A 25,598-nucleotide genomic window follows, 5' to 3' on the forward strand; every position below is an offset into this window, starting at 1 on the left:
CGCCTATAAGCGCTTATAAGTTTCAAGCTTTCTTTCTGAATACGCCCTAAGCATCAATCAATCTGGTATGAATTCAAATTGACATTTAAAAGGAAAAGTAAGTGTCAATAAAAACGTAAATGAATCCAATTAGCCTTCAATGTCAAATTTTTAGTTACAAACTTAATAATTATGTCACATATTTTACATAGCACGAGCGGCGTTTCGCCGTCATAGAGAGCGTATTTAATTTGCGGCTTCGCTGTCGTCGCTGGCGGACATGGCGCGGGCGCTGGTGCTGGCCATAGCCTGCACGGTGGCCACGTCGGCCACGGCGACCAGCTACGGGGACTACGCAGGAGCGCGCATGCCTCAGTACCACATGGATTATGAGAGCCGGGACACAGTGCGAAGCGAGGATTATCCCGAGAGATCTCCAGATGCCCATGTGGCTTCAGATTATAAATATGAAGAGGATCCTCATGGTACTAAATTGAACTTAAGTGTATTAGTATAGTTTTATGTACAGTTTTGGAACTTCTAACCGCCAAAAATATTTTCAGCAGCGAAACACTATAAAGCTCCAGAAACAGTAGTAGAGGAAAATGACGCATGGCTTAAAACTAAAAAGAGAAGAAATAAACCTATAGATTTAGATCATGAGTATAGTCAAGAGGTAGATAAGTTGTCCAGTACAGACGAGAGAGATAGGGGCCAGAAAGTAAAGTCCAACCGCATACATTCCAGAAATAGGTATAATTTCAAAAGAAAAAAAGTTGACATTGAGGATGAAACATTCAATGAGCGCGAACGCAGAAGGTACGATGATTCGAACAATCTATCGCGTGAAAATTTAGTCCATATTAGTAACGACGGAATAATTGATAATAAAAACTTCGAGAGAAATGCCAAAAATGTCGTTTACGCCAGAGGACAGAAGAGGCCAAACAGACGCAAAACTCGTGATAAAGCTTATCCGCGCATCGATGACATCGAAGACGGCATTATGACCGCCGAGAAGGTGTTTGAGACGGACGATAGCGGCGAAGAGGAAGTGGCGCAGATCACCGGACAGCGGCGCATGATGGACCCTGAGCGTGTTAGAGTTACCCAGCCCGAGCCCGACTTCACAACCGAGCTGGTCCGCAGAAGGCCTGATAAGAGCTATGCTGATTATGACGAATATTACGACATGAAGCGGGTTCTGAACATTAAAAACAAATTGCCACTGCTTCTACGTCGCACAAAAGGTATTTTATGCTTAACTACTAATATTATTTGTTTCTAGTGATTTTTTATTTTCCCACCCGTATTACCTATATCTTAAAGATTACTGTTTTGTTTTTGGTGACTGAAGTTATATATTATAAGTTATCCGTATTCCAAGAGTTTATTTATTTGCGTGTTTGAAGTGAGTGAAAATGTTAACGTTGTGCTTGTATGTGTGCTCAGCGAGGTACTCTACGACGCAATCGACTCCGCTGGAAGAGGAGTGGTTCCGGCGAGCCAACATCCCGGATGATGTAAATAAATATGAAGCGGAGGTATCTTCTACCACATCTACAAAAGGAACAACGACAAAGCCGACCACGGAAACCAGAGTTACATCTAAAGCTACCACTATGCCCCCTCGAACGACTACAACGACAACTTTAAAACCGAAGGTTGTGTCATCGAATAGCTCAGAATTGTCTTTAGCCGAAAAGTCTAGACTGTCCATTCTCAAGAAGGTTCAGAGAAAGGAGAGTCTAAATAGCGGGTCGGTCACGACGAAGCCCCCAGTATTAATGCAAGTGACGGAGCGCATGCAGACCGTCGTGATGGTGGAGCCGCCGGGGTCGCTGGTGCAGCGGCTGCGCGCGCGCGAGCTCTCGGACGACTCGCCCGAGCGCGTGGCGCGGGCCAAGCGCCTCATGCGCCACAAGCTGCTGTCCAGCGCTAAGAGCATCCACGACTTGACTGACAACTGGGATGACACGGTGTGCGAGTATATCGACGTCTCGCTGCTGAATAGAGCTGCCGATACACCGTCCGACTTATCTCGTAAAATAGGATTAGCGTACGTAGTAATACGAAGTTGTGATCTATTATTTAATCTACAGTGATATCCTTTTATAACAACAATTTGCAATGTCTATTTTTTATCATCTTGTGCAATAAAAAAAATATTTATAAGAAGTTTTGTTTATTTTATGATTATTTAAAAAATATTTATAAGAAGTTTTGTTAAGTAAATACAAAATAAGTACTCAACATTAAAAAAAATTCACGTAACAATATTATCACAGTATTACAATATTATTTTATGTAGGCAAAAATTTACTACTTAGTTACCTATAGGTAACTAAATTGTTAATACATATAATTGAAAACATAATATTTATTTATTATTGACATCGTTGATTTTTTTTATTAGCAGAGATTAAATATTGACATGGTATATACCTACTAGTACAGTACTCCAAAATTGATAATGCGCATAGAAGTCTTCGTCACTGTTCGACAACAGCTGAGCTGTATATAGAGTGGTTAAATGCATTTTATTCATGCATAATTTAGTAGAAATATGTGTTATGTGCTAAAAAGGATAAATATTAATTAAAAAGTAACGAAATTTGTTTCGATAATTCCATGAAAGTAAATAGCGAGAATAACCACACGATTGAGAATATATTATCTTTGTTAAATAAAATTTTATACGTACTTTTATGGAAGTACTTTTAATATGTCTTACTGAAGCTGGTGTAATGATGGAAGAAAAGAAGGTTAAAAATGGTTATCAAACACAAGTTTACATTTAAATTATTGTAGAAATCTGATCATGACAATTTCCGTTCAAAAGTATTTACAGTACCTACCTGATCATTCCACAATGATATTATGATGTAGCGACGACAAGCCAATTTACGAGTTATCGAATTGCAAGTGTTCAAAGAAAGCTCACACGGTAACTCGTAGGTATATAAACAGTTTGTGCGCTATGCATAATTATTGTCGGGACGCGGCGGGTGGGACGCATAGGTTTACATACGAATATATTTATGTAGTTATTGAAATATAACCTTTGCATAGTTATTCGTCTTTCATTACACCCGACTATAACAAGCCCCGACAATAATTACTACAAAAAAAATATCAGAATCAGGGAGAATCTCTATTTCTGACATCGTAGATTCATGAGAACTTTCATTATGCAAAATTAAGAATATTCAAATTTCAAAACAAAACCAGGAAGGGTATAGGTCTACCAGAATCTGATGGCATTTTTATATTTATAAAATAAAAGATTTTCATGTGGCAACTTTATTTGACAAAGACTACCTATCAAATCTAAGCTGTCCAAGTCAACTTTCTTATGTGTGTATCTGTTAAATGTATATTATACATGTAAGTAGGTAAGTAATACATAATATTAGTGGATATCTCATTGTTAAGTACAGTATTGTCCACTTATGTAATGTGACTAATGAATTAATGATATTGAGGCCAAAATAAAAAATAAGAAGTATCAAGGTCGTTCAGTCCATTTTCCCTAGGGTTGCAAACTAAAAATTTTGATTTCCCTAATTGCCATCAGATTCTGGTTTACCTATATGTAACAGCAGCTCTATATAATTCCATACATAGAGAACACGTTCAGTCACCACCAATATATATAGACCGGGAGATACTGACACAAAATTTCGAGTCATTTGTAACAGGATGGCGGTTCTACAGGGGTCTTAGTACGCAATGACAAAAAGAAAAACGATGGCGTGAACGCTGGTACCGGCGGCTTAGTCGCGTGGGCGTTAGTCGAACTCGTCGGAAAATAGCGAAAGTCAAACGATTTGTAACAGTATGGCACTTATTTTTCCTGTAAGTTTGAGGATCAACAAATATAAATACAAAATTTCAAAGATCTACGTGTTGGAAATCTTCACTTATATAAATTAATAATAAATTAAGTTTTCAAGTATGACAGCACTTTTTCCCCCTACTAGAAGTATGGCAAATATAATAATGGTCACATTTAATCAAATACTCTCCAAAAATCCAAATGCAATACTGGTACAAAAAGTTTGGCGAAATAAAAATTTTTTGCAGATTTTCGGCGGTATGGCGACCATTTGGAATCGTCCGAAAAGTATGGCATGGCGATTTTCGTAAATGGCTGCACGACGATAGTTACCTGTGCAAAAGTTAGCCTGGTACAAATGGTTGAATGATTGTTTTATTTAAATCAACACATTCGCGTCGGTATGGCGGGTTGTAAGTCACACCGGAAAAGTATGGCATGACACTACCGCCTACTACTTTTTTATGGGCTATCGGTAAATTCTAAAATTTTTGTGTTACAAATCGTTTGACTTTCGCTATTTTTCCGACGAGTTCGACAAACGCCCACGCGACTAAGCCACCGGTACCAGCGTTCACACCATCATTTTTCTTTTTGTCATTGCGTACTAAGACCCCAGTAGAACCGCCATCCTTGTTACAAATGACTCAAAATTTTGTGTCAGTATCTCCCGGTCTAATAAAGACGACTGACGGATTTTTGACTGACAAGCTACCGCCGCCTACCGCCCGAATTGTTTTCGATTGCGTATGACTGTGAATTGACTCATACTTCTTTCGAACAAGGTGCAAAATGCAAGTGCATTATTTAGGGCTCTTACGGTTCAATGATTCGGGTGTTCCTGGAAATACGACAATTATCGAAGATCTGCATGCGCATTATTATTTTGGAGCACTGTAACTAGTTACTATTGAAGGTAATTTTAACAATGTAGGATTGAAAGAATAAATGTTTTTAGAAAATTACATCGGTTTTACCTATTAAAAACACGGCATCCAAATCATCAAAGAAAATTACATCGGTTTTACCTATTAAAAATACCGCATCAAAATCCAAGCACACGTGTCAGAAGTGAAACTTCTTTGGCAAAATTCAAAGATCCCAAAATCGTCGCCGACAATACGTGATGGTATTGCCAGGACGCGACCTTAAAATTTTACTCTGAACTTTTTAAAAATTTTACTTTAACTCTGAACGCGACTATAGAAGTTTTGACTTCAATAATGATTTGGTCATAATTCAACTTCTAAAACTAGGTACTGCTTTTAGTTGAGTTTTAAGGATTTCTCCTACCGGCACGATTTAAATAATAAATGTTGCAATAATCCTAAATGCTCAATTAATAAATAATTAAATAATAATAGGTATGTAATAACTAATAATGTAATCATACAGATCAATCGCATCGTTAGTTAATGGTTAGGTAAGATTTTCCTCAAAGGTAACGTGCAATATAATTATTATGACTATTTACTCGAGCGAAACATTCTGTATTTATCTACTTTATTAGTAAGGTCAACCGGGGCAAATGCAACTATGGGGCTATGGCAACTAGTTATCATAACTAATTTATTAGAGTTGCTGTAATAAATCGCCACCTATGATTCAATAACTCAACGACTAATAAATCTTACAAGTAATAGATGGTGCCCCTACGATGAAAACTATTTGATTGATAGGCCATTGTGTCAAACCGCTATTTTGAAGTTGGTGTGCGTAAAAACAGGTGTCGAGTTTTGCAGACAAAAAAATTGTTTAGGAGTGATTTTTTGCAGGTGTTTTTGATTGGACACGATTATCACAAGCCGTTAAGCTTATTTCATTTATATTTTTAGTGCGTTAGTTGACTCTATTTTGTGTTATTGATGCAGTTACAATTGCCTCATGAAAATTTCACTGTGGGGTTATTGCAACTGTGAGGTTAGTTACAATAGCCCCTTATATTTTTGTATGAAACTAAAAACACTAGTGATGTGACAGTGTCGATATTTTTATTATGTATCCTTCTTGGTAGTCAAAATATACTTTCTTTATGATTAATTAAAGAAGAACCATCGATTATTTCTTCGATATTATACCCAGAGACGGGTTCATAAGTAAAATTCAAATTAGATAAAGCGTGGTTAAAGAATATAAGTAACTAAAAACGATAGGTAGGATAGTTCTGTGATTGTTCAAGTAATTTTTAGTAAACGGTTGATTAACTAATAAACGTATTTTGTTTGGTTTACGTTTTTAACAATATTTAACACAAAGAATATTATTTGTTCTGACCAAAAACTAAAATTGACTTAGTAGGTAGTACACTGTTATTTTTTTTTGTTGCGATTTAAAGTGGTAAATCAAAGTAGGTACATGAGTTTTTCCTCTAAATAATGCGGCGCCATCTACGATCGCAACGTTATTGTATAGATAACGTTATTGTATATATATATAGAATAATAAAAATATATCGATGAATAAGTTTTTTGCATTCCCCACACTAATTCTCTAACAAATAGTTGCATTTGCCCCACAATCAGAAAAATAAGATTTTTCCTGAAAACTCGTCCTTGCTACGCGGTAATCCAGTTCAAAATCCTATGAATAACATGAAATCTCATAAATATATTCTATATTCGTTGTTTTATATGAAATAGAAGAAGAGCTATGGCAGTTAGTTGCATTTACCCCCGACTAGGGGTTAATGTAACTTTTTCTACCAATTTTAGGAAATATTCTCACTACCAGTTATTTATAAGACTACTGTATTGCTTGATTGGTTGAAAATAATCTTGAATAAATACAAAAATCACTAAATGGGTCAAATAAATGACCAAATATAAAAGGAGATAACTGCAACCGATCAAACTTGAAACTTGTTATTTTTTAGTTGCATTTGCCCCGGTTGACCCTATATGTAATTCTATTTCGCTTCGGTCTCGTTACTGTGCGTTACACAGTATCTACACTCTACAGCAAGGACCCACTTTTGCAGCGCCTGAAACTACAGCGGGCACGAGCAGCGCGGCGGCGCGGCAGCTGGACGCAGCATTGGCGCGGCGCCAGCGCAAGGAGGCACCGCCGCCCCCCGCACCCACCGCACACCCCCTGCCCACCTTCCCGCCCTTCGCCATCGAGCAGGGGCTGCAACGCTCCTGGAACACATTTGTCCTCACCAACAGGGCGATACGAATGACCAATATTTCTATTCTTATTCATTTTTTAGCTTTAATACACTATTTACAATATTATACTTCTATATTATTTATTTTTGTTCCTCTACGGTATACCTATACCTACACTGATTTTTTAAATTGAATATTTAATTAATTATGTTTAAGAAAATTTTGTTCCGCTCGGGACTTCACCCGCGTTTTCAAAGAAAATCCCGCATAGTTCCCGTTCCTGTGGGATTACCGGGATAAAAAGAAGCCTGGGTGGTATTCTGGGTCTTCAGCTGGTAGGTACCATTGAAACTAGGTACCTCTGGGCTATGTTATTACAATAATAATTCACAGTTATTATTATATATTCTGTTACCCCAATTAATTATTTTTGTTAACTAAAACTTTAATTTACAGTCACTCGTTTAAATACTACCCTTTATTTAATATACTACTAGTGGTCCGCCCCGGCTTCGCCCGTGGTACCTACATGTTTAAACTATCCTATCTCTCAAGTTGGATCGAACTGCACATGGTGTGCGAATTTTATTATAATTGGTTAAGTGGTTTAGGAGTCCATTGAGGACAAACATTGTGACACGAGATTTATACCTATTGTATATTATTAAGATATTATGTTCATAAAGCTGCGTGGTGCGTGGCAGTTTGATAATCGCCTTACATGGAACGCCTCAGAGCGAGGTAACGCCGCATGAGTCATGTTTTTTCGTGCGTGCAGCCGGCTCAAGTCTATCGAATTATAAGACGTTGCCGCGCTCAAGGTCTGCGATAGAAGCTATGCAATACAGCAATAGCTTAAAAAAGTTCACGTTTGAATTGGTTTCATTACGACAGCTATCTTTTATCAACAAAATATTTCTAAGATGTTGAAAATTTTATCTATTTTCTTATCTTATTCATAGAATTATAGTAATCACAATAAGATGCGTAAGTAGGTACTTTACTTAGATACAATAATGACTCCGGTTGTGGCGGTCTGAAACTTACGGAATCTCTCTAAATATTATATTATTATTAGAACTAATAGAATAAATAATAGAAGTTCTATATGTAACAAGCAATATGTAGTATTCGCGATATTAATATCGTGTAACAGACAAACTTTTACATGGAGTATTTCCTTAATAATACTTAATATTTGTCACTATAAATAGTAATTTTGATCCTTCTCAAGGAAATAGCGAACTCTACATTGCGCATTGTAGAGCGCAGCGCTGAGATCACGTGGACGAGTCAGTTGTGTGCGTACTAATGAAGCATAATATTATCTAAAATGTTATACAAAAATTTACTAGACACAACGTTAACTATGCCATATTTCATTTTTAACCAAAAATGTTATAACTGTATCATTAATACAGATGTAAACAAAATATCAATGGAGATTTTTTTATTGGTGTATAATTGAAGTCAGCGCTATCTAGAGTGGAAGCTCACGTTCGTCGTTGGGCCGCTAGAGGGCGGCGGTCGCAAAGCGGCACGCGGGCTGAGGACGGAGGTCGGAGGCCGGCGGAGGGAGGGCGTGCGCGGTACGGCACGGCCGAGTGCGGAGCTGTATAGAGTATTTATTCGCCGCGCGTGCCGCGGGCCGTAGGTCGCTCGTGGACTGTACGGGGCCGGCGCTCCCCGTGCGTGTTGTCGTTGATCGAGTCGTAGTTAAGTGACTAGTATGAGTGACAGGGACCGGTCGTCGCCCTCCCTAACGGACACCCCGCTCAAGACGTACATCGGCCGCCACGACGACGACTACCCTCTAATAAACGGAAACGGTGAGTACCCCGAAGTTTACGAAGTTTGCGGATGACTCGGCCCGGCATTGATCCCGGAGCCGCCGCGGCCGCCGGCCACTGGGTCGCCGCGTCTTCCGCGCGGAGACTATGAGCCCTCACGACGCGCACTCGTTTTGCCGCATTGGATTTGCTTCGACTTCGATCGACCCGTCCCTACTTCCCCACACCGAATTTTAAACACCTAAGTATACGTAGTAGCTCCGCCGTAATGCGGACGAAGCGAAGAGTTATCTGGCTGGATCAGCGCAAGGCCGGTGGTGCTGCCAGGTGCTGCGTGGTGCGGCGCCGAGCTGCGTGGTGGCGGAGTGGTGCAGCGCCGGCTGGAGTCGGCGCCGTGGTACCGGTGCTCAGCTGTCGCCGATCGATACCCCGTGACCTTAAGACTCAGATTAGAACTTATCCAAACATTTTTTGCTAGCGCCGAATCTTCCGTATTTAAGAATAACTACGCATTATACATATTATATTGTCGAACTTTTTGTCGGACTCTAATATAAAAAACTTCGTCAAGATCGAAGTCGACGTAATATTCCTCGACAACACTTTTAAAGTACGTAAAATTCGATTTCCGTTAAAAACTAGTTGTTCCCGAATTAAATATAGATTAGTGTTTGTTATTATCGCGTCGCAGTGGAACACGTAGATGTAGTACAGAACGTATTCTGCCAAGGCGTTAGTCATGTGACTGGAGCGCTCCGTGGAGTCTCAGAATACTCTAAGAAATAGGTAGGTAATATCACATGCTCGCGGCCGCATCCGCACTCCACGCTGCACGCTCCACGCTACACGCTCCACGCTACACGCTACACGCTATACTCTACAGTCACACACTTCTCCCGTCATGTGATTCCTGCATTTGTAATTCCGATATCAGTAATTAAATCGCCGCGATAAAACCCTTAAACCAAACGGCGTTAAATCTGATAGATTTACTGAACGAAGAAAATATTTTTATAAATATAACTATCTTATCGTTGCGATATAAAAATATCTATGTGCGTTATTCGTGTTGAAATCACAACGCTAACAGAAATGCTAAAGTAAACTTTTTAATGTTTACGTGTTTTCGTCACCATTTTATAAAATATCCACTAACTATAAGTTTAATATGATTATGTCAAACTATGTAATAAAGACAATTATTAACTTGTTACATTGAATAAACGATTAACTAATTACATATCAGATTTTTGTTTATTAACGACTTACAAAAGTCGATCTAGAGTTTAATCATTATCTAATATAACTGCTTGTGAAAGTGTATAAATATTATATAGTAGTTATATAGATTGTAACGAATTGTTAAGAGAACAATAAGAAAATGAATGATATATTAGTAGAGCGCGGTTATTATAAATTTAGAACGAAGATATTTCGGCAGGAACGCGGCGCGGCCTGTCGGCTGTCGGCCTGCGCGCTCAGGCTCATTATCAGCTTATCTCTCGGTTTACGAGCAGACATCTCCTTGGATACTTTATGATTGACTTATTTTGTAATAACAATAAAACATGTCTTACGCTTGTTAAGTTTTGTGGCCGGCCAGCGCGACATTCTACGCATTCATATATTTTGTCGCTGAAGTACCTATGATGCACATACATAATATGTTTCACGTCACAGCGGAGCGATTCTTTACGTATGATTGATGATGTATTGGTAGATAATTAGGAGGCTAGAGATTGTAAATTTTTCCGCGATGCATCGTCTTATTCTCATGCAAATTTCTTTTGACTACACGGGCAGAGTCACCAGAGGAAATCTAGTGAAATTATAAAATCTATCAAATGAAAACAACACGAAAGCAAGAATAGGTGAAAAATATCTCTTGTTATTTGTATAGGTACTATATCCGTAAATGAAATGTCATAAGTTTGATATGATAAATCCTCCGAGTGAGTAAGTAGGTAGGTAGTAATTAGCGTGAATGCAACGGGCCTGAACGGACAAATTGGCTCTCTTTTAAAGACCTCCGGCAAAATATTCAATTTCTAGCGCTACTCTAATTTTCAAAGCTCGCCCACGTCCGTTTCGCAGTCAATAACAAGAATTGCACGTCGAAAAAACCTAAAAGAAAAAATATGAGAGTCGCTTTTTTTAATCGGACGTATGACACGCAATCCGGTATCGCTTTTATAAAAGCTTTCTGTGTCGACACTATTTGTAATTCTTTATACATCCCATAACTTGAAGTACTTGCCAAGAATAAAATTGCATCAAATATTTATAAGGGAAAGTCGTTAAGGAGGTAAAAAATAACAGAAATCGTGAACAATTTCTGCGTTCGTACTAAAGGAATAAGCAGTAAGTACCTACACTCGGACTTGATTTTTCCATTCAAATACCGATATTATTTTCTCGTTAGTTGCTTTACAATAACTTTTACTACTAAAAATAGCAAAAGTAATATATTAATATTTAATATTTTTTCATATATCAATGTTCGCATTATAGATAAATTTTGTAAGTCAACCTTTGCTCAGTAAGGTTAAAATTATTGTGTGGGTCAAGGTCATCGGTTTTATAACAATTTCCTCAAAGTTACTGGACTCTGTCGAACTTTTTTAAACCAACCCATACATAAATACATTTTATTATATTTCTTGTTACGCATTGTGTCTGGATAGTGATACCTAATTTATAATATTGTGACTTGTGAGTGAAGGCGAGACACTACCTACTGTAGTGTTCTTTAATTAATGTTTTATCAGGATCAGTTTTGATAAAAAGAAAAAAAGCATGTGTGATAAGCGCACGTGTCAGAAGTGAAACTTTGGCAAGATTCAAAGATACCAAAGATCGTCGCGTTACTCCATGACGTGACGATATTGCCATGACGCGACCTTGAAATTTTACTCACAATGCGCTTAAGTATTTTCACTTCAATGATTTAATCTTCCATTAAAAACATTTTATATTACTTTTAAGATGTTATGTTACTTCTAAGATTTTATAGCGCGTTTCCATGTGATTATCAGTGATTAACGGTGCAACCATTAAAAACACTCGACATTACCTTTAACTTATAAATAACTAAACAAGCATCATCAGATTTTATTCTAACGATGCATCAAAAACGGCCTGATCCCTTATGGGAGGCTGATGTCTTCTTTCATTGAATTTTTAATTTCAATTGGGAACATTGAGGGATGATAGTGATGACTGATGATGCATCTATTGCTAGATATTGGATACATAATTGGCTATCGCTGCGGTTCGGCGGTGGGCGCACGCAGTGTGCACAGTGTGCACGGGGCGTGTGCACGGGGCGAATGCACGGGGCGAGTGCACGGGGCGTGTGCACGGGGCGAGTGCACGGGGCGAGTGCACGGGGCGAGTGCACGGGGCGAGTGCACGGGGCGAGTGCACGGGACGAGTGCACGGGGCGAGTGCACGGGGCGTGTGCACGGGGCGACTGCACGGCGCGAGTGCACGGGGCGAGTGCACGGGGCGAGTGCACGGGGCGTGTGCACGGGGCGAGTGCACGGGGCGAGTGCGCAGTGTGCGGCGCGAGCGCATCCATTCACAGCGGGCGGGCGGCTGGCGCGATGGCTCTCGGCGTCGCCAAACTCGCATGCGTCACGCAATCCAAGACGCTCAATTTAAAATCAAATGTCGGTTCAAACCATCCATTCTTTTAATGACACGCTTCTAACATTTGCTAATTAATTTAAATGCCAAAGTTGATATCGTCACGACGATCTATTATCATCAGAATTGGCACAATGAGTAAATGGAAAAGATAATGAAAAGTGTTATTTGTTATACATAGGTGTGTACAACGTTTACATACTTTTTACAGATTAAAGATGTGATGCTATGATTAAAAAGAGTTTTGAATTAACTTATGAAGATACATTGTTTATATATTAGGTAAGAATGTGACGAGTGACGACTAACTGCATGTATTTAAAGGCAAGATGCACGTTCAGCTGCCTTTTTTTTAATAGTGGAGAATGCATTTAGGCATACCCAGGGCACTCGGGGGAAGAGCCCTGGGTTATGTCGGACTCACCCTGCTGAGTGCAGGGTCCTACCGACTAAACTCCACTGTGTTCCGCCGTGCCGTTTTATTGACGGGGCCGCGGGTATTCGGTAGAACCGCGTCCGCAGACACGTTCAGCTGCCTGAATCAAAGTATTGGTTAATTGTCATTCGGAATGATGCGTCATTCATATATAAATACCTTGATAAATACGAACAAGTTAGTGTCGAATATCAAGACGAAGGAGAACTTCGAATCAATTAATACAAAATACACCAGATTGACGTATAAGTGGTCACACACATGACACAACACGTTTAAAAGTTTAAAACATAATTGTACACGTTACACGGCGCACGCCGCTCCAGGAATTCCGCAAGATAATAAAATGTTTTCAGTGAAGGGGAGTTAATGCAATTTAGCAGGAGCCGGTTGTTTTTGCGATATTCCGCAAGAGCGGGGCTGAATTTAATTGTAACTTTGTCAAGAGCTTGTTTTCGCACGATTTGTTTACGAGAACGAGACGATGCAACCAATTAATAGCTAGTATTGTCGCGCTGGATCGGACAATTAAGGCCGACGCGGACGCGACGTCGCAACGCTTTAGTAGGTCGAGATAAGAACTATGATCATGCTATGATTGACCCTTAAACGTTGATCTTTGTCGCTTATTAAAAATATAGTATCATGTATGTTCTCTGTAGCGTATTTCCAAACTATACCTACATAGCCAGAACGCAACCATAGGAAACTGCTCGTGTATACTTTGTAATGCTGTTTTTAAGTTTGTATCACTACATAGTATAAAACAAAGTCGCTTTCTCTGTCCCTATGTCCCTATGTATGCTTAAATCTTTGAAACTACGCAACGGATTTTAATAGATAGAGTGATTTCAGAGGAAGGTTTTAATATATAATTTATAAGGTTTTAGACAAAGCGGGCGAAGCCGCAGGCGGTAAGCTAGTTACAAATTACAATATATACACGAATTTTGCGTACTGATCGTGTTTACTTTGTAACGCGGATGCTTACTTCTACATTCCAAACTATACACGATCAGTACGCAAAATATGTATAACTAAATATAGCTACTACACCGCTTACGCTTGAGCGAAATAATAAATATACATATAATAGGCAATCAAAGACTTGTACAGCTATATCTATCTACTTTTATTCTTCTTGATTGATTTAGTAAAATATGGAATAATATTAATATTATTAGGTAAGCTTAGAAAAATAAATAGGTAACAGATGTTACCTATGGGTTAGGTTAGGTTCGTGTTTTTTTAACTACATAAAAATAGCAACGTCGCCTCGCAACCGTCTTCTTCTGGACTTATTAGATCTTACATTTTATCACTATTGTCAATTGTAAGTCGTGCAGTATAGTCGGGAACGAAGACACAAGCATCCTCGATACAAAAAATATACGATCAGTTCGCAACATTATATACACAATACACATGCATACAAGTTATGGAACTCTTTACCTTTAAAAATTAGACTTGCTCCTTCCCTATCCTCTTTTAAATATCAAGTTCGTAACCATTATCTCTCAACTGCTTTTAATTCGGATTAGTATATTATATTTATGTACCTAGTATTAGTATATTTATATATATTTTTTTTAATTATATAGTTACTACTATTTTGTATGTATTTGTATATAGTATATTATATAATATGTATGTATGTGTGTCTTTAGTTGTATTAATATAATTAGTTTATTATAATGTATAGTATGTTGTGTGTATCTTGTATATGCATTTTATTGTATTATATAATTACTTCTACTCAATCCAATAATTTTTTTTTTTTCTTCTGTTTCTCAATTTATTATCTCGCTTCTTTGCCTTCTCCCCGTGGTTGCCTGGCAGAAATCACTGCATAGTGATAAGGCCGCCCTTTGTGCTTTTGTTTATTGTAAACTGTTATTTTATGTATCTGGTTTATTGCACAATAAAGTGTTAAATAATAAATAATAATAATAATAATGCATTTTAATAATAGATTTCAAAACAGCAATATAGGTACAATAATATAAACGCGAGCAATGGAAAGACGCCACGCTTACTCCGAAACATACACGATTAATTAGTCCGCATGCGTACTGGCGCTGTATATTTTGGAGCGCTATTCTTACTTACTTCATTACAAAGTATACGCGAGTATTTGCGTACTGCTGTTGTATTAGATTGGAAGAACTTTGTAATTTATTTATTTATTTATTTATTAAAGTGAAACTTTTATTACATCGTCTCAAACTTTTTGGTCTGTGTAGCGCATGTCGCGTGTATCGCGGCTGCCGAGTAGGTATACCTACTCGGCAGCCGACCGACACGCGACATGCGCTACACAAAGCAGTGTTCGGAACCGTTCGAACAGTTTCACTTTTACCGTGGTTTCATAAAACCACAACATTTTTTTAATTTATACGTGACTAGTTTCACACCGTTGCGTACTGGTCTTGTATAGTTTGGAAAGACGCTTCTCTGTACTCTGTAGTACTACGATTTCCGGAGGAATTGTATTGTGGAAAGTACGACCGAATTTAATAAATTACGCCATCGAAACTTTGGTCATAGCAATTTTTTGCGAACCGGTTAATTCCAGAATAGTAAGTAGATAATGTGAGTGCTCCAATAACAGTCGTCGGCGGCGACACTTCCACTTGCACCCTCCGGCTCCAACCGGCTGGCCTCGGTATTGATTTAGCTGAATAAACTTTTTGACCGCTTCCTCTCGCTCGTGACCCGCGCTATTGTCCACGCGTGATCGCCGTCTCGATACTTTTTGAAAGATTTAAAACCTTAAGTGTGAGATACGTATTTTCGCCACTGCAATTAATTTAATCGAAAAATCTTCTTTAATTTTCATCAATTATGCAAACGAGAATCAGAGCCGCGATCGCTCAGTTAAACATTGAACGTTCTTTAAAATTGTGTTTTTGCGTCCTTTTGACCTTATATTTACAGATTCAGTTGTGTCGAGACTCTGCAGATAATATGTAATATAATCATGAATACTTCCTGAAAATAAAGTTGCTTTTCATAATAATAATTATTCTTCGGTGTTGGCAGAGCTTCAGGTTCCGGTAAAAATGATTTTTTCCACGAGTTTAGTTTTGATTTCAGAATAAATCAAGTCAGATAAGATGTTTATCGGGCTTGTTAAACTGATAAGTGATACTGCGATGCGCTGTCAAATCGTTTACTTTTATTGGGTTTACTTGAAGCATAAGGAGCTCACATTTTCACTGGATTGTGATTTTCGATCCGACCGATTGAATTATGTATTAATTTATTTAAGTAGCATTCAAATAAAACTAGACAGTGGCGCCCCGGGATGTGCCCTCGCGACGAGTGGCGCCCTGCCGGCTGTGAGCGGGCGCGCTGGGCCGACATGCAGCGCGACTGCCACTGACAACTTTATTTGAAAAGGACCCGAGCACCCGTCCCCTTTAATATATTCTGGATTTTCTTTGAAAAAGGTAATAAAGATAAAATCCTGTGAAATCGTATCATCGCGGGATTCCAACTGAATTGCGTACTGTTTGCCTCGAGGATTTATTTATTATTTTACCGAAATATATAAAATATGGCACCTAGTGCCGTAACGTAAAATTACGAAATTATGCTTTATTTAATTTAATTTTAACTGTATTTCGAACAAGTTAAAACTAAGTTGTAGGTATTTTAATTATTAGAACAAGGTCAGAAAGGATGCTAAGAACAAAAAAAAATACGTTTATATCGTCAACATTTTGATGCAAACATAATGAAAATGCTTCACTTAGATTGAAAGAAGTACCGAGCTACTGCTGAGGTCAACCTAGTGCGTATCATCTGTGGTGCGAAGCCTACACTTTGCAAACCGCTGTTTTAGCGAGCGCCGAGCACCCTCATTAGTGACGTCATTTTCTTACCCAAGTGGGTCAGCTACAGAACAGTTGCTGCGTTATTTGTGTCGTCTTCTTTTTGTTCGTTCTATTTGAGCGACGTCCGAACGTCGTGACATGACATATATAACTGAATGAATACATGTGTTAGAAGCACATTAGAAGGTTAGCGTGACAAGTATTTTGTTAATTTAGCTCACATGCTAGTTTAAATGACCGCTTTCGACTGTTTTATAGGCTTTAATGAATAATGGCGAGCATCGCGCTAAACTCAGAAATGGTGCTCTATATTCTGCAATTATTATCATGCAGTGACAAATTCTTGAGCGGATAAAGAACGCGATAAAAAGTGATGTAACAACAATTAATAATTATTACGAAACTCAATGAATAGGTCAGTAAGCGAGGGAGCTGTGCGCTGTGCGGTAAACAAATAGTTGTAAATACGGGTATCGCGGTTGTTTCTATGTGTGTTCGCTGCGAAGTGCCAACGTCATCGATGATTTTTGTTAGCGCGTGTGCGCATGTGTGCGTGCGCCTGAGCGAAACATTCGGACGGCTTCTATTTATTATCTCGAAGTTTATTATTTCTATTAAATTATATAATAATATATGAGTAAGAATGAATATAAAGTATTGTTTTTTCGTCTATTTAATGTCAACCTATTTCGCTTTACCTCTGCACTGGTCCAGTGGATCCCGTGATGGCGTCTAATTTTAGTCCGACAAAAACAGTTTGTAAATGTATTACATTTTCACGGCTCTATTTTTAACCTAATTCAAGATGTAAAGTGACTCGACAACTCAGAGAAATACCTACATTATATTAATATTTGTTTAAATTACTTTAAGAAATACGCCTCTTTACTTCTCGTGTTTTTAAGAATTTATCAGTTATTTTCCCAAGTTGTGTCTGTCTGGAAAAATACTAGAAAGAAATATTGTAGTCTCCGTAAAAAGTGCACAATAAGTTTTGTGCAACTCCTTTTGTACGTGTTGGAAGATTGTCGGAAAATTGCGCTGCTTTGAGGCTCCGACAGAATTCCAACAATTCAGCTTACATTTTCTGTATCGAGCTACTTTCTATAGCGTACCAACTGCTTATTTATATCCACAGGATAATCTTGAGCTTTAAAAATATCTTCATTTTTTAACATAGAACCGTTTCCATAGGTATCTAGAGTTATTTAAAAAATATCTACAAAACATTTTTAATATCCAACAGTATGAAAAAATGTGGTAATTGGAGGTAACATAGGTAATTGCTGTAAAATACGCATTTAACGCACGTATCTTTTTAATTAGCTGAAATTAATCGCTAAAGGAAGAGACACAGAATATTAAATGTTCAAATTGAAACTAAAGCTACAAATTAAACTAAGACAGGAATTAATGAAACAATTATCATCAGAGAGATAGATTGCAGCACAGCAGGCCGAGACTAACGGCAGAGAATAGAATAAACGCTAAGGAATAGAAACTGCTATCGCTAATTATTGACATAAGCTCATGACATTTTCGTAATGGTTCGGTCACACTACCAACGACAACAACGACGACAACGACCAAAATTCCCATCCAGACAAAATTCGTTCAAATTAAAATTTCCCGTCATACTGGTACTCGGAAGAATAAAAATTCGAGGTCAATTAGGTAATAAAAAAATAGGAATTACCTTTTACCAAAATTGTAGATCATAATATTATCCATAAAAAACTTCAAATATTTTTTTTTCTACAAAAAAAATCTATGTTATTTTATATCATTATTCGCAAAAAAAGAAATCCAATCACCATAACGACAGGAAATTTTAATATTTTATTTTTAAGTGTGTTTTTCACAATTTTGTTAAATTGCGACTGGATCAAAATTTTGTTTGTAGTCGTCTTCTGTGTCTTCGTCGTTGGTAGGGTGAACAAATCCTTAGCGAAATATCGTACGCTTATGACAATAATTATTAGTATTAGTCCACTGAAATGTTACATTTTTTAGGCCTAACCTTGTGTTTTTTAGAGGACGCAATCTTATTTTTTGGGTGTGTAGGGGGGGTCAGTGTGAAGCTAAAACCAAGTTTGTGGGGTCACCGCACCCTTGTCCCACGGCCGCCATCTTGAAAATAGCGGTTGAAATGGTTTTTACGATATATCTCTTAAACTTAACTCAGAAATTAGAGATATTTATATATTATGTATTTCAATAAAACTTTTTTTTTTTCATTTTACGAAGAAATTATATCAGACCATTTTTGAAGATTGTTTTTCGAGGAACAGCTTTTATTTACAACATTTTTTAATAACGTCAATAGCTAAGATTTTACAGCGCCCTGAAGTGAGTATTATTTTTCATTACTCTTAAGTTTACATATACAGGGTGTCCCACTATTGGTATACTAAGCGCGAAGGGACTTGTAGTTTTGCATACACTGATATTTAAACAACAAAATTACGTCAAAAATTTTTTGCTTTTTTTTCCAGAAAATCCATGTTTTCTTCTCTAGCTTCGCGCAGCCGGCATATACCGCTTCTCTAATGTAAGCATTTTGTCTTTGAAAACATAATCTTAAACGACAGCTCACGTGCTGGTGGCAAAGCTGGGCGGGTTGCTTGTTAGAGTGTACAGATAGAGTTTTAAGAATTCATCTATTTGAAAAAAAATGCGTCTGGAATTTTATAAGTATTTTTTACGTACTCAGCGTATGCAAAACTACAAGTCCCTTCGCGCTTAGTATACCAACAGTGGGACACCCTGTATTGGCTATTGGCTCTTTTCCCAGACTCCAGAACAATGGAAGTACACTGCAGAACGTTCAGCCTTGCTTTTCGACGTGCTTCTAGACTCTACCTCCTGGGTGATGGGGAAAAGAGTCAATAATTAATTAATTATTAATAATATTGCAAAATTAATTATTAAAAATATTATGATAACAGAAAAAAAACAATTACTGATGACAAATTACTATTAGTACACACGTAATATATATATGTATAATGTATAGCTAATACCACTGAAAAATAGTACTCACTTCGGAGAGCTGTAAACCCTTAGCTATTGACGTAATGAAAAAATGTTATGAATAAAAATTGTTCCTCGAAAAACAATCTACAAAAATGGTCTAATATCATTTCTTCGTAAAATGATAAAAAAAAAGTTTTATTGAAACAAATAAATATCTCTAATTTCTGAACATTTTCACTTATAACTTTTTTATTTATAGTTCTACGACAAAAAGTTACTGGACTAAAATTGTAGAGAATTTAATTTGCAACAAATAATGCTAACAATGTTTTTTATCAGATAAATAGTTTAAGAGATATATCGTAAAAACCATATCAACCGCTCTTTTAAAGATGGCGGCCGTGGGACAAGGGTGGCGACCCCACAAACTTGGTGATAGCTTCACACTGACCCCCCTACACATCAAAAAAATAAAATTGCGTCCTCTCAAAAACGCAACCCCAAACTTTTCAATGGACTATATCGCTAGCGGATTCCTTTACGTTTTGACGTTTGTCTCGGCGCTCAGTCATCAATAATTGAGTGAACTATGTTTCGAGGGCTAATTGTGAAATAGGGTGTGCCGAGAGCCGAGAGCACGTGTTGTCTACAATCGAATTATCGGTTTTCGCCATGACCTTGAGTCAGAATAATCTAGTATTTTGATCGTGCTAGAAGCAGATAATACTACACCCTCTGTCACTCTTTGTGAATACCATGGTGGGTATTGACAAATAGTATAAGATCCCACCGCAGGATTAGTGCGTTCATAGTTTTTTTGATGAAACCAAAATTTTATGTATAGATATTTATAAGTAGGAGAATAATATACAGGGTGTAATCGTTAAGTGTGCACAGGCGATTTTTCCGTAAGTATTACAGATAACAAAAAACTTTAAACTGATATCGAAAGTACTTAACCTAATGAGTAAAATGGCCGTAATAAATTTTTAAAAATAAATCGAGAAATATCAAAAAAATTATCTTTAAACCCTCCCATACATTAGTTGAGTTTAGTATGAAATATGAATATCCCGTATACATTTAATATGAAAGATTTTTAGCTTTCTTTTTCTTTTTTGGTTTTCTGCTTTAATTACTTCGCAAATTTGAAGTGGCATTTTCCACGCTTTTTCCGGACATTTTCACGCATTTTCCGGATATTTTCCGGGGATTTTCCGGGAATTTTCCACGCTTTTTCCGGACATTTCCACGCATTTTCCGGATATTTTCCAGACATTTCTCTGGCATTTTCCGGTTATTTTCCGGGATTTTCCAGACATTTTCCGGGAATTTCTCAGGCATTTTCCGGGGATTTTCCGAGCATTTCCCGGGGATTTTCCGGATGTTGCCCAGACATTTTCCGGACATTTCCCTGGCATTTTCCGGGAATTTTCCACGCATTTCCCAGGCATTTTCCGGACATTTCTCAGGCATTTTCCGGGGATTTTCCAGGCATTTTCCGGACATTTCCCTGACATAGCCTGTAAATGTCTGGAAAATCCCCGGGAAATGCTCGGAAAATCCCCGGAAAATGTCTGGAAAATCCCCGGAAAATGCCAGGGAAATGTCCAAAAAATGTCTGGAAAACATCCGGAAAATCCCCGTAAATGCTCGGAAAATCCCCGGAAAAAGCCTGGGAAATTCCCGGAACATAACCGGAAAATGCCTGGGAAATGCTCGGAAAATGCGTGGAAATTTCAGGAAAAACCGTGGATAATCCCTGGAAAATGCCAGGAAAATATCCGGAAAATGCGTGAAAATGTCCGGAAAATATCCGGTAAATGCGTGAAAATGTCCGAAAAATACCCGGAAAATGCCTGGAAAATCCCCGGAAAATGCCTGAGAAATGTCCGGAAAATGCCTGGGAAATGCGTGGTAAATCCCCGGAAAATGCCAGGGAAATGTCCGGAAAATGTCTGGGAAACATCCGGAAAATCCCCGGGAAATGCTCGGAAAATCCCCGGAAAATGCATGGGAAATTCCCGGAAAATGTCTGGAAAATCCCGGAAAATAACCGGAAAATGCCAGGGAAATATCCGGAAAATATCCGGAAAATGCGTGGAAATGTCCGGAAAAAGCCTGGAAAATGTCGAGAAAATGCTCGGAAAATCCCCGGAAAATATCCGGAAAATGCGTGAAAATGTCCGGAAAAAGCGTGGAAAATGCCACTTCAAATTTGCGAAGTAATTAAAGCAGAAAACCAAAAAAGAAAAAGAAAGCTAAAATCTTTCATATTAAATGTATACGGGATATTCATATTTCATACTTAATGTATGGGAGGGTTTAAAGATAATTTTTTTGATATTTCTCGATTTATTTTTAAAAATTTATTACGGCCATTTTACTCATTAGGTTAAGTACTTTCGATATCAGTTTAAAGTTTTTTGTTATCTGTAATACTTACGGAAAAATCGCCTGTGCACACTTAACGATTACACCCTGTATATCGACTGCCGACTGGGTTGCCCGTCAAAATTTGGCCGCAAGCATTGCGGCATTTATAATTAAAAAAAATTCTAATTGATTTTTCGGAAAACCTTTCCTTCGCTTGTTATTTATTAAAAATGTAGTCTAACATCATGGCAAATCATATAAAGATTTAAAAAAATCACGGTTGACGTTTTTCACCTGGCCGCAACATCTTCGCAGCCTGGTGCAAACAGGTTGATGATTTCGATCCATTTACATTTATGAATCATATATCAAATTAAAGCTATTCTTTTCGGTCAATCCATACTAATATTATAAATGCGAAAGTAACTCTGTCTGTCTGTCTGTTACTCAATCACGCCTAAACTACTGAACCAATTTTCATGAAATTTGGTATGGAGATATTTTGATACCCGAGAAAGGACATAGGCTACTTTTTATCCCGGTAAAATGACGCAATCCCAGAAATCCCACGGGAACGGGAACTATGCGGGTTTTTCTTTGACTGCGCGGGCGAAGCCGCGGGCGGAAACCTAGTTACCTATAAATAAGTAGTTAACGAAATGTTTCCTGAAAAATCGATTAATTTTTTTTGATTGAAAATGCTTGCGACCAGTTTTTGACTGGCAACCTAGTCGATAGATATTCTTCTAATTAAAAATATACATACATAAAAGTTTGGTTTTAGCAAAAAAAAAACTGTGAACGCACTAATCCTGCGGTGGCCGGTGGGATCTTAGACTAAAAGTGGAATACTAATTCAGAAGGCAGGCGTTACGAATGGCAAAGAGCGGCTGGTATTGTCAGTATTGCACGATTAAACTGCTCTCCTTTGGGATTCAGCTTTAGTTAGATAATTTATAATTACAAGTCTATTATACGGCACGTATGTAACAGGACAATTCAAATTGTTTTATTATATTATACACTATTTTTTTCGTAATCTATCCTGTTGTAAGTACACGTTTACCTCCTTGTATCATATCCTAAATAAGTCACACAAAGTCCACTGTATTTGTTTCGTAATATAGATCGGTAAATAGTTTCCCTGAGTGTGTCTCCCGTCGTCGTGCCCGTGTAGGGTCTGTGCCGGTGTGCGTTGGCCACACAGAGCGGTGCACACTTCGCCGCATTGCTGTGTGTCACACACGAATTGATGAACTAGAAACTACCGCAACCATGCACCAGCTTTGACAAATAGTCAATGCACTGCAGCTGGTGAAACATCGTGACAAAATTACCTTTTAGAAACGCCAAGCAGAGCAAATATAATAAAGTCATGTCATCGTGTCGCAAATTATATTTTCACTTCGTCATGTCAAAATAAACTAGAGTAGATAATTTTTGAAACAAAAAAAAATCGCAGTCGGATGAAACCCATTAGAAAAGGAGGGGAATATGATAAAAATGTAAGGAAAAATAAATTACGGTCAATCCGAGTTCGGGAAGCGGGAGGGGGGAGCTTTTAAGAGAAAAAAATGGTTTCTCTCGATTTCCGACAAAACTACAAGTCCTATAGAAAAAAGTTCAATGGCAAAGTTGTAGGTAATTAAAAGTTCTACAACTTTTACATTCACAATTTTTTCACATAACCTAAAAATTTAGGTGAAAAATTCAAAAAACCAAGTTTTTGGTCTTTTATTTTTATCTACTTCAAAATTTTATTTTTTTCTACGAAATTTGGTGGAAACTTACTTTATTATGTCCCAAATACACTGTAATTTATTTGATTGAAAATATTTATTTTTTCGCCTTATTTTGAATTAATACCAAAAAAACAACCTAATTTTCAATCGAAAAGTCACCCGTCAAAATATCAGCTTTTTTCAAAAACTTGGGGTGCCTTTTATGCATTGAAATCTCTACTTTCATATGGTGTAAAAAAAAATAAACACCACCATAGTAAATGTTCTCAGGAAATGCATACAAACAGTGTGAAAATTAGCTTTTACTAAATCAGGCACACTTCTCGAACTACCTGAAATGTTTTTATCGACATCATTTTGCTTTTGAATATGCTGTAAAATATTAAACTTAGAACAGATAATTATTTTTCTTTTGAAATATTACCGAAAAGCCGATACAAGAGAAGATATAGAGTTCAAGAAGTGTGCCTGATTTAGTAAAAGCTCATTATTACACTGTTTGTATGCATTTCCTGAGAACATTTACTATAGTGGTGTTTATTTTTTTTTACACCATATGAAAGTAGAGATTTCAATGAATAAAAGGCACCCCAAGTTTTTGAAAAAAGCTGATATTTTGACGGGTGACTTTTCGATTGAAAATTAGGTTGTTTTTTTGGTATTAATTCAAAATAAGGCGAAAAAATAAATATTTTCAATCAAATAAATTACAGTGTATTTGGGACATAATAAAGTAAGTTTCCACCAAATTTCGTAGAAAAAAAATAAATTTTGAAGTAGATAAAAATAAAAGACCAAAAACTTGGTTTTTTGAATTTTTCACCTAAATTTTGAGGTTATGTGAAAAAATTGTGAATACAAAAGTTGTAGAACTTTTAATTACCTACAACTTTGCCATTGAACTTTTTTCTATAGGACTTGTAGTTTTGTCGGAAATCAGGAGAAACCATTTTTTTCTCTTAAAAGCTCTCCCCTCCCACTTCCCGAACTCGGATTGACCGTAATTTATTTTTCCTTTTATTTTCATCATATTCCCCTCCTTTTCTAATGGGTTTCATCCGACTGCGATTTTTTTTATCTTTTCATTATTTTTAAAGGCTTCTACCCCAGTCTAAAAGTTAAAATAAGGATAAACAATCCATACTATAATATTATAAATGCGAAAGTAACTCTGTCTGTCTGTCTGTTACTCAATCACGCCTTAACTACTGAACCAATTTTTATGAATCGGTATAGAGATACTTTGATACCTGAGAAAGGACATAGGATAGGTTTTATCCCGGAAATCCTACGGGAACGGGTTTTTCTTTGAAAACGCAGGCGAAGCCGCGGGCGGAAAGCTAGTACGAAATATATTATAATCCAATTGCGTTCAAGTTTAGCGTATTAATGTGGAATTAACTGCGTATATTTGTCGTATTTCGCACACTTTATAAGCGCCAGTCAGGAAACAGTTACCGCAGCTTATAAATGGAATACATCGGGGCGGGAGCCGCTCGCTGGAACTCGGGCTCCGGCCGCAAGTGCGAAACTGCAGTAATTCATTTAGCCTGACACCTCGCCGTGTTGTGATGAACTTCGCACGTTGGCCGATTCAACTAAACGGTTGAGGTTTTCCGTTAAAACTTTGCCAGGCTGGCTTTCCTCGAGGTATAAATTTTAAATCACGAATAACGTGTGTCTAATTGATTGCAGCGAAGCATTTAAATATCGACCGCTGTATACGCGTTGGATAGATAAAGGCCACTGTAGTTTATTTTAGATTTTATGTTTGCCGATTGTCCGTATTGGCCACTCTGCTACGACTGTTCGTGCGGTACTATACCTGAGATATGTATCGAGCCGAAATATCGCTTATACATATTCG

General features: G+C 37.5%; 2 protein-coding genes across 4 annotated transcripts in view; both read left to right on the top strand.

Moving 5' to 3' along the window:
• Positions 1 to 259: 259 nt before the first annotated feature.
• Positions 260 to 8,544, top strand: LOC149911421 (uncharacterized). Its single transcript, XM_090101405.1, has 5 exons — positions 260 to 464; positions 546 to 1,259; positions 1,432 to 2,038; positions 6,760 to 6,982; positions 8,395 to 8,544. The coding sequence occupies exons 1-5, from the start codon at positions 260 to 262 to the stop codon at positions 8,542 to 8,544; spliced, it is 1,899 nt and encodes a 632-aa protein (XP_089957531.1).
• A 68-nt stretch (positions 8,545 to 8,612) lies between these two features.
• Pdp1 (PAR bZIP family member Pdp1) overlaps positions 8,613 to 25,598 on the top strand; it is a 136,842-nt gene continuing 119,856 nt past the window's right edge. Inside the window, exon 1 of one of the 3 annotated variants that reach the window (XM_090106318.1) lies at positions 8,613 to 8,753. In XM_090106318.1, coding sequence (XP_089962444.1) covers positions 8,654 to 8,753 — 100 coding nt within the window. In that variant the 5' untranslated portion in view covers positions 8,613 to 8,653. The remainder of the gene's footprint in view (positions 8,754 to 25,598) is intronic. The other 2 variants (XM_090106326.1, XM_090106379.1) reach the window with 2 other exon arrangements.

Source organism: Colias eurytheme, chromosome 1, assembly GCF_061535395.1.
Source record: "Colias eurytheme isolate Ceu_HAF_F1 chromosome 1, ilColEury1 Martin Lab GWU primary, whole genome shotgun sequence".
Lineage (NCBI taxonomy): Eukaryota > Metazoa > Arthropoda > Insecta > Lepidoptera > Pieridae > Colias > Colias eurytheme.

Bases quoted from the DNA above. Each gene is read 5' to 3' on its own strand.
- LOC149911421 (XM_090101405.1), top strand. From the start codon at position 260: ATGGCGCGGGCGCTGGTGCTGGCCATAGCCTGCACGGTGGCCACGTCG. The intron at 465-545 runs GTACTAAATTGA...TATTTTCAGCAG, and splicing joins ATATGAAGAGGATCCTCATG to CGAAACACTATAAAGCTCCA. The intron at 2,039-6,759 runs GTACGTAGTAAT...TGCGTTACACAG, and splicing joins TCTCGTAAAATAGGATTAGC to TATCTACACTCTACAGCAAG.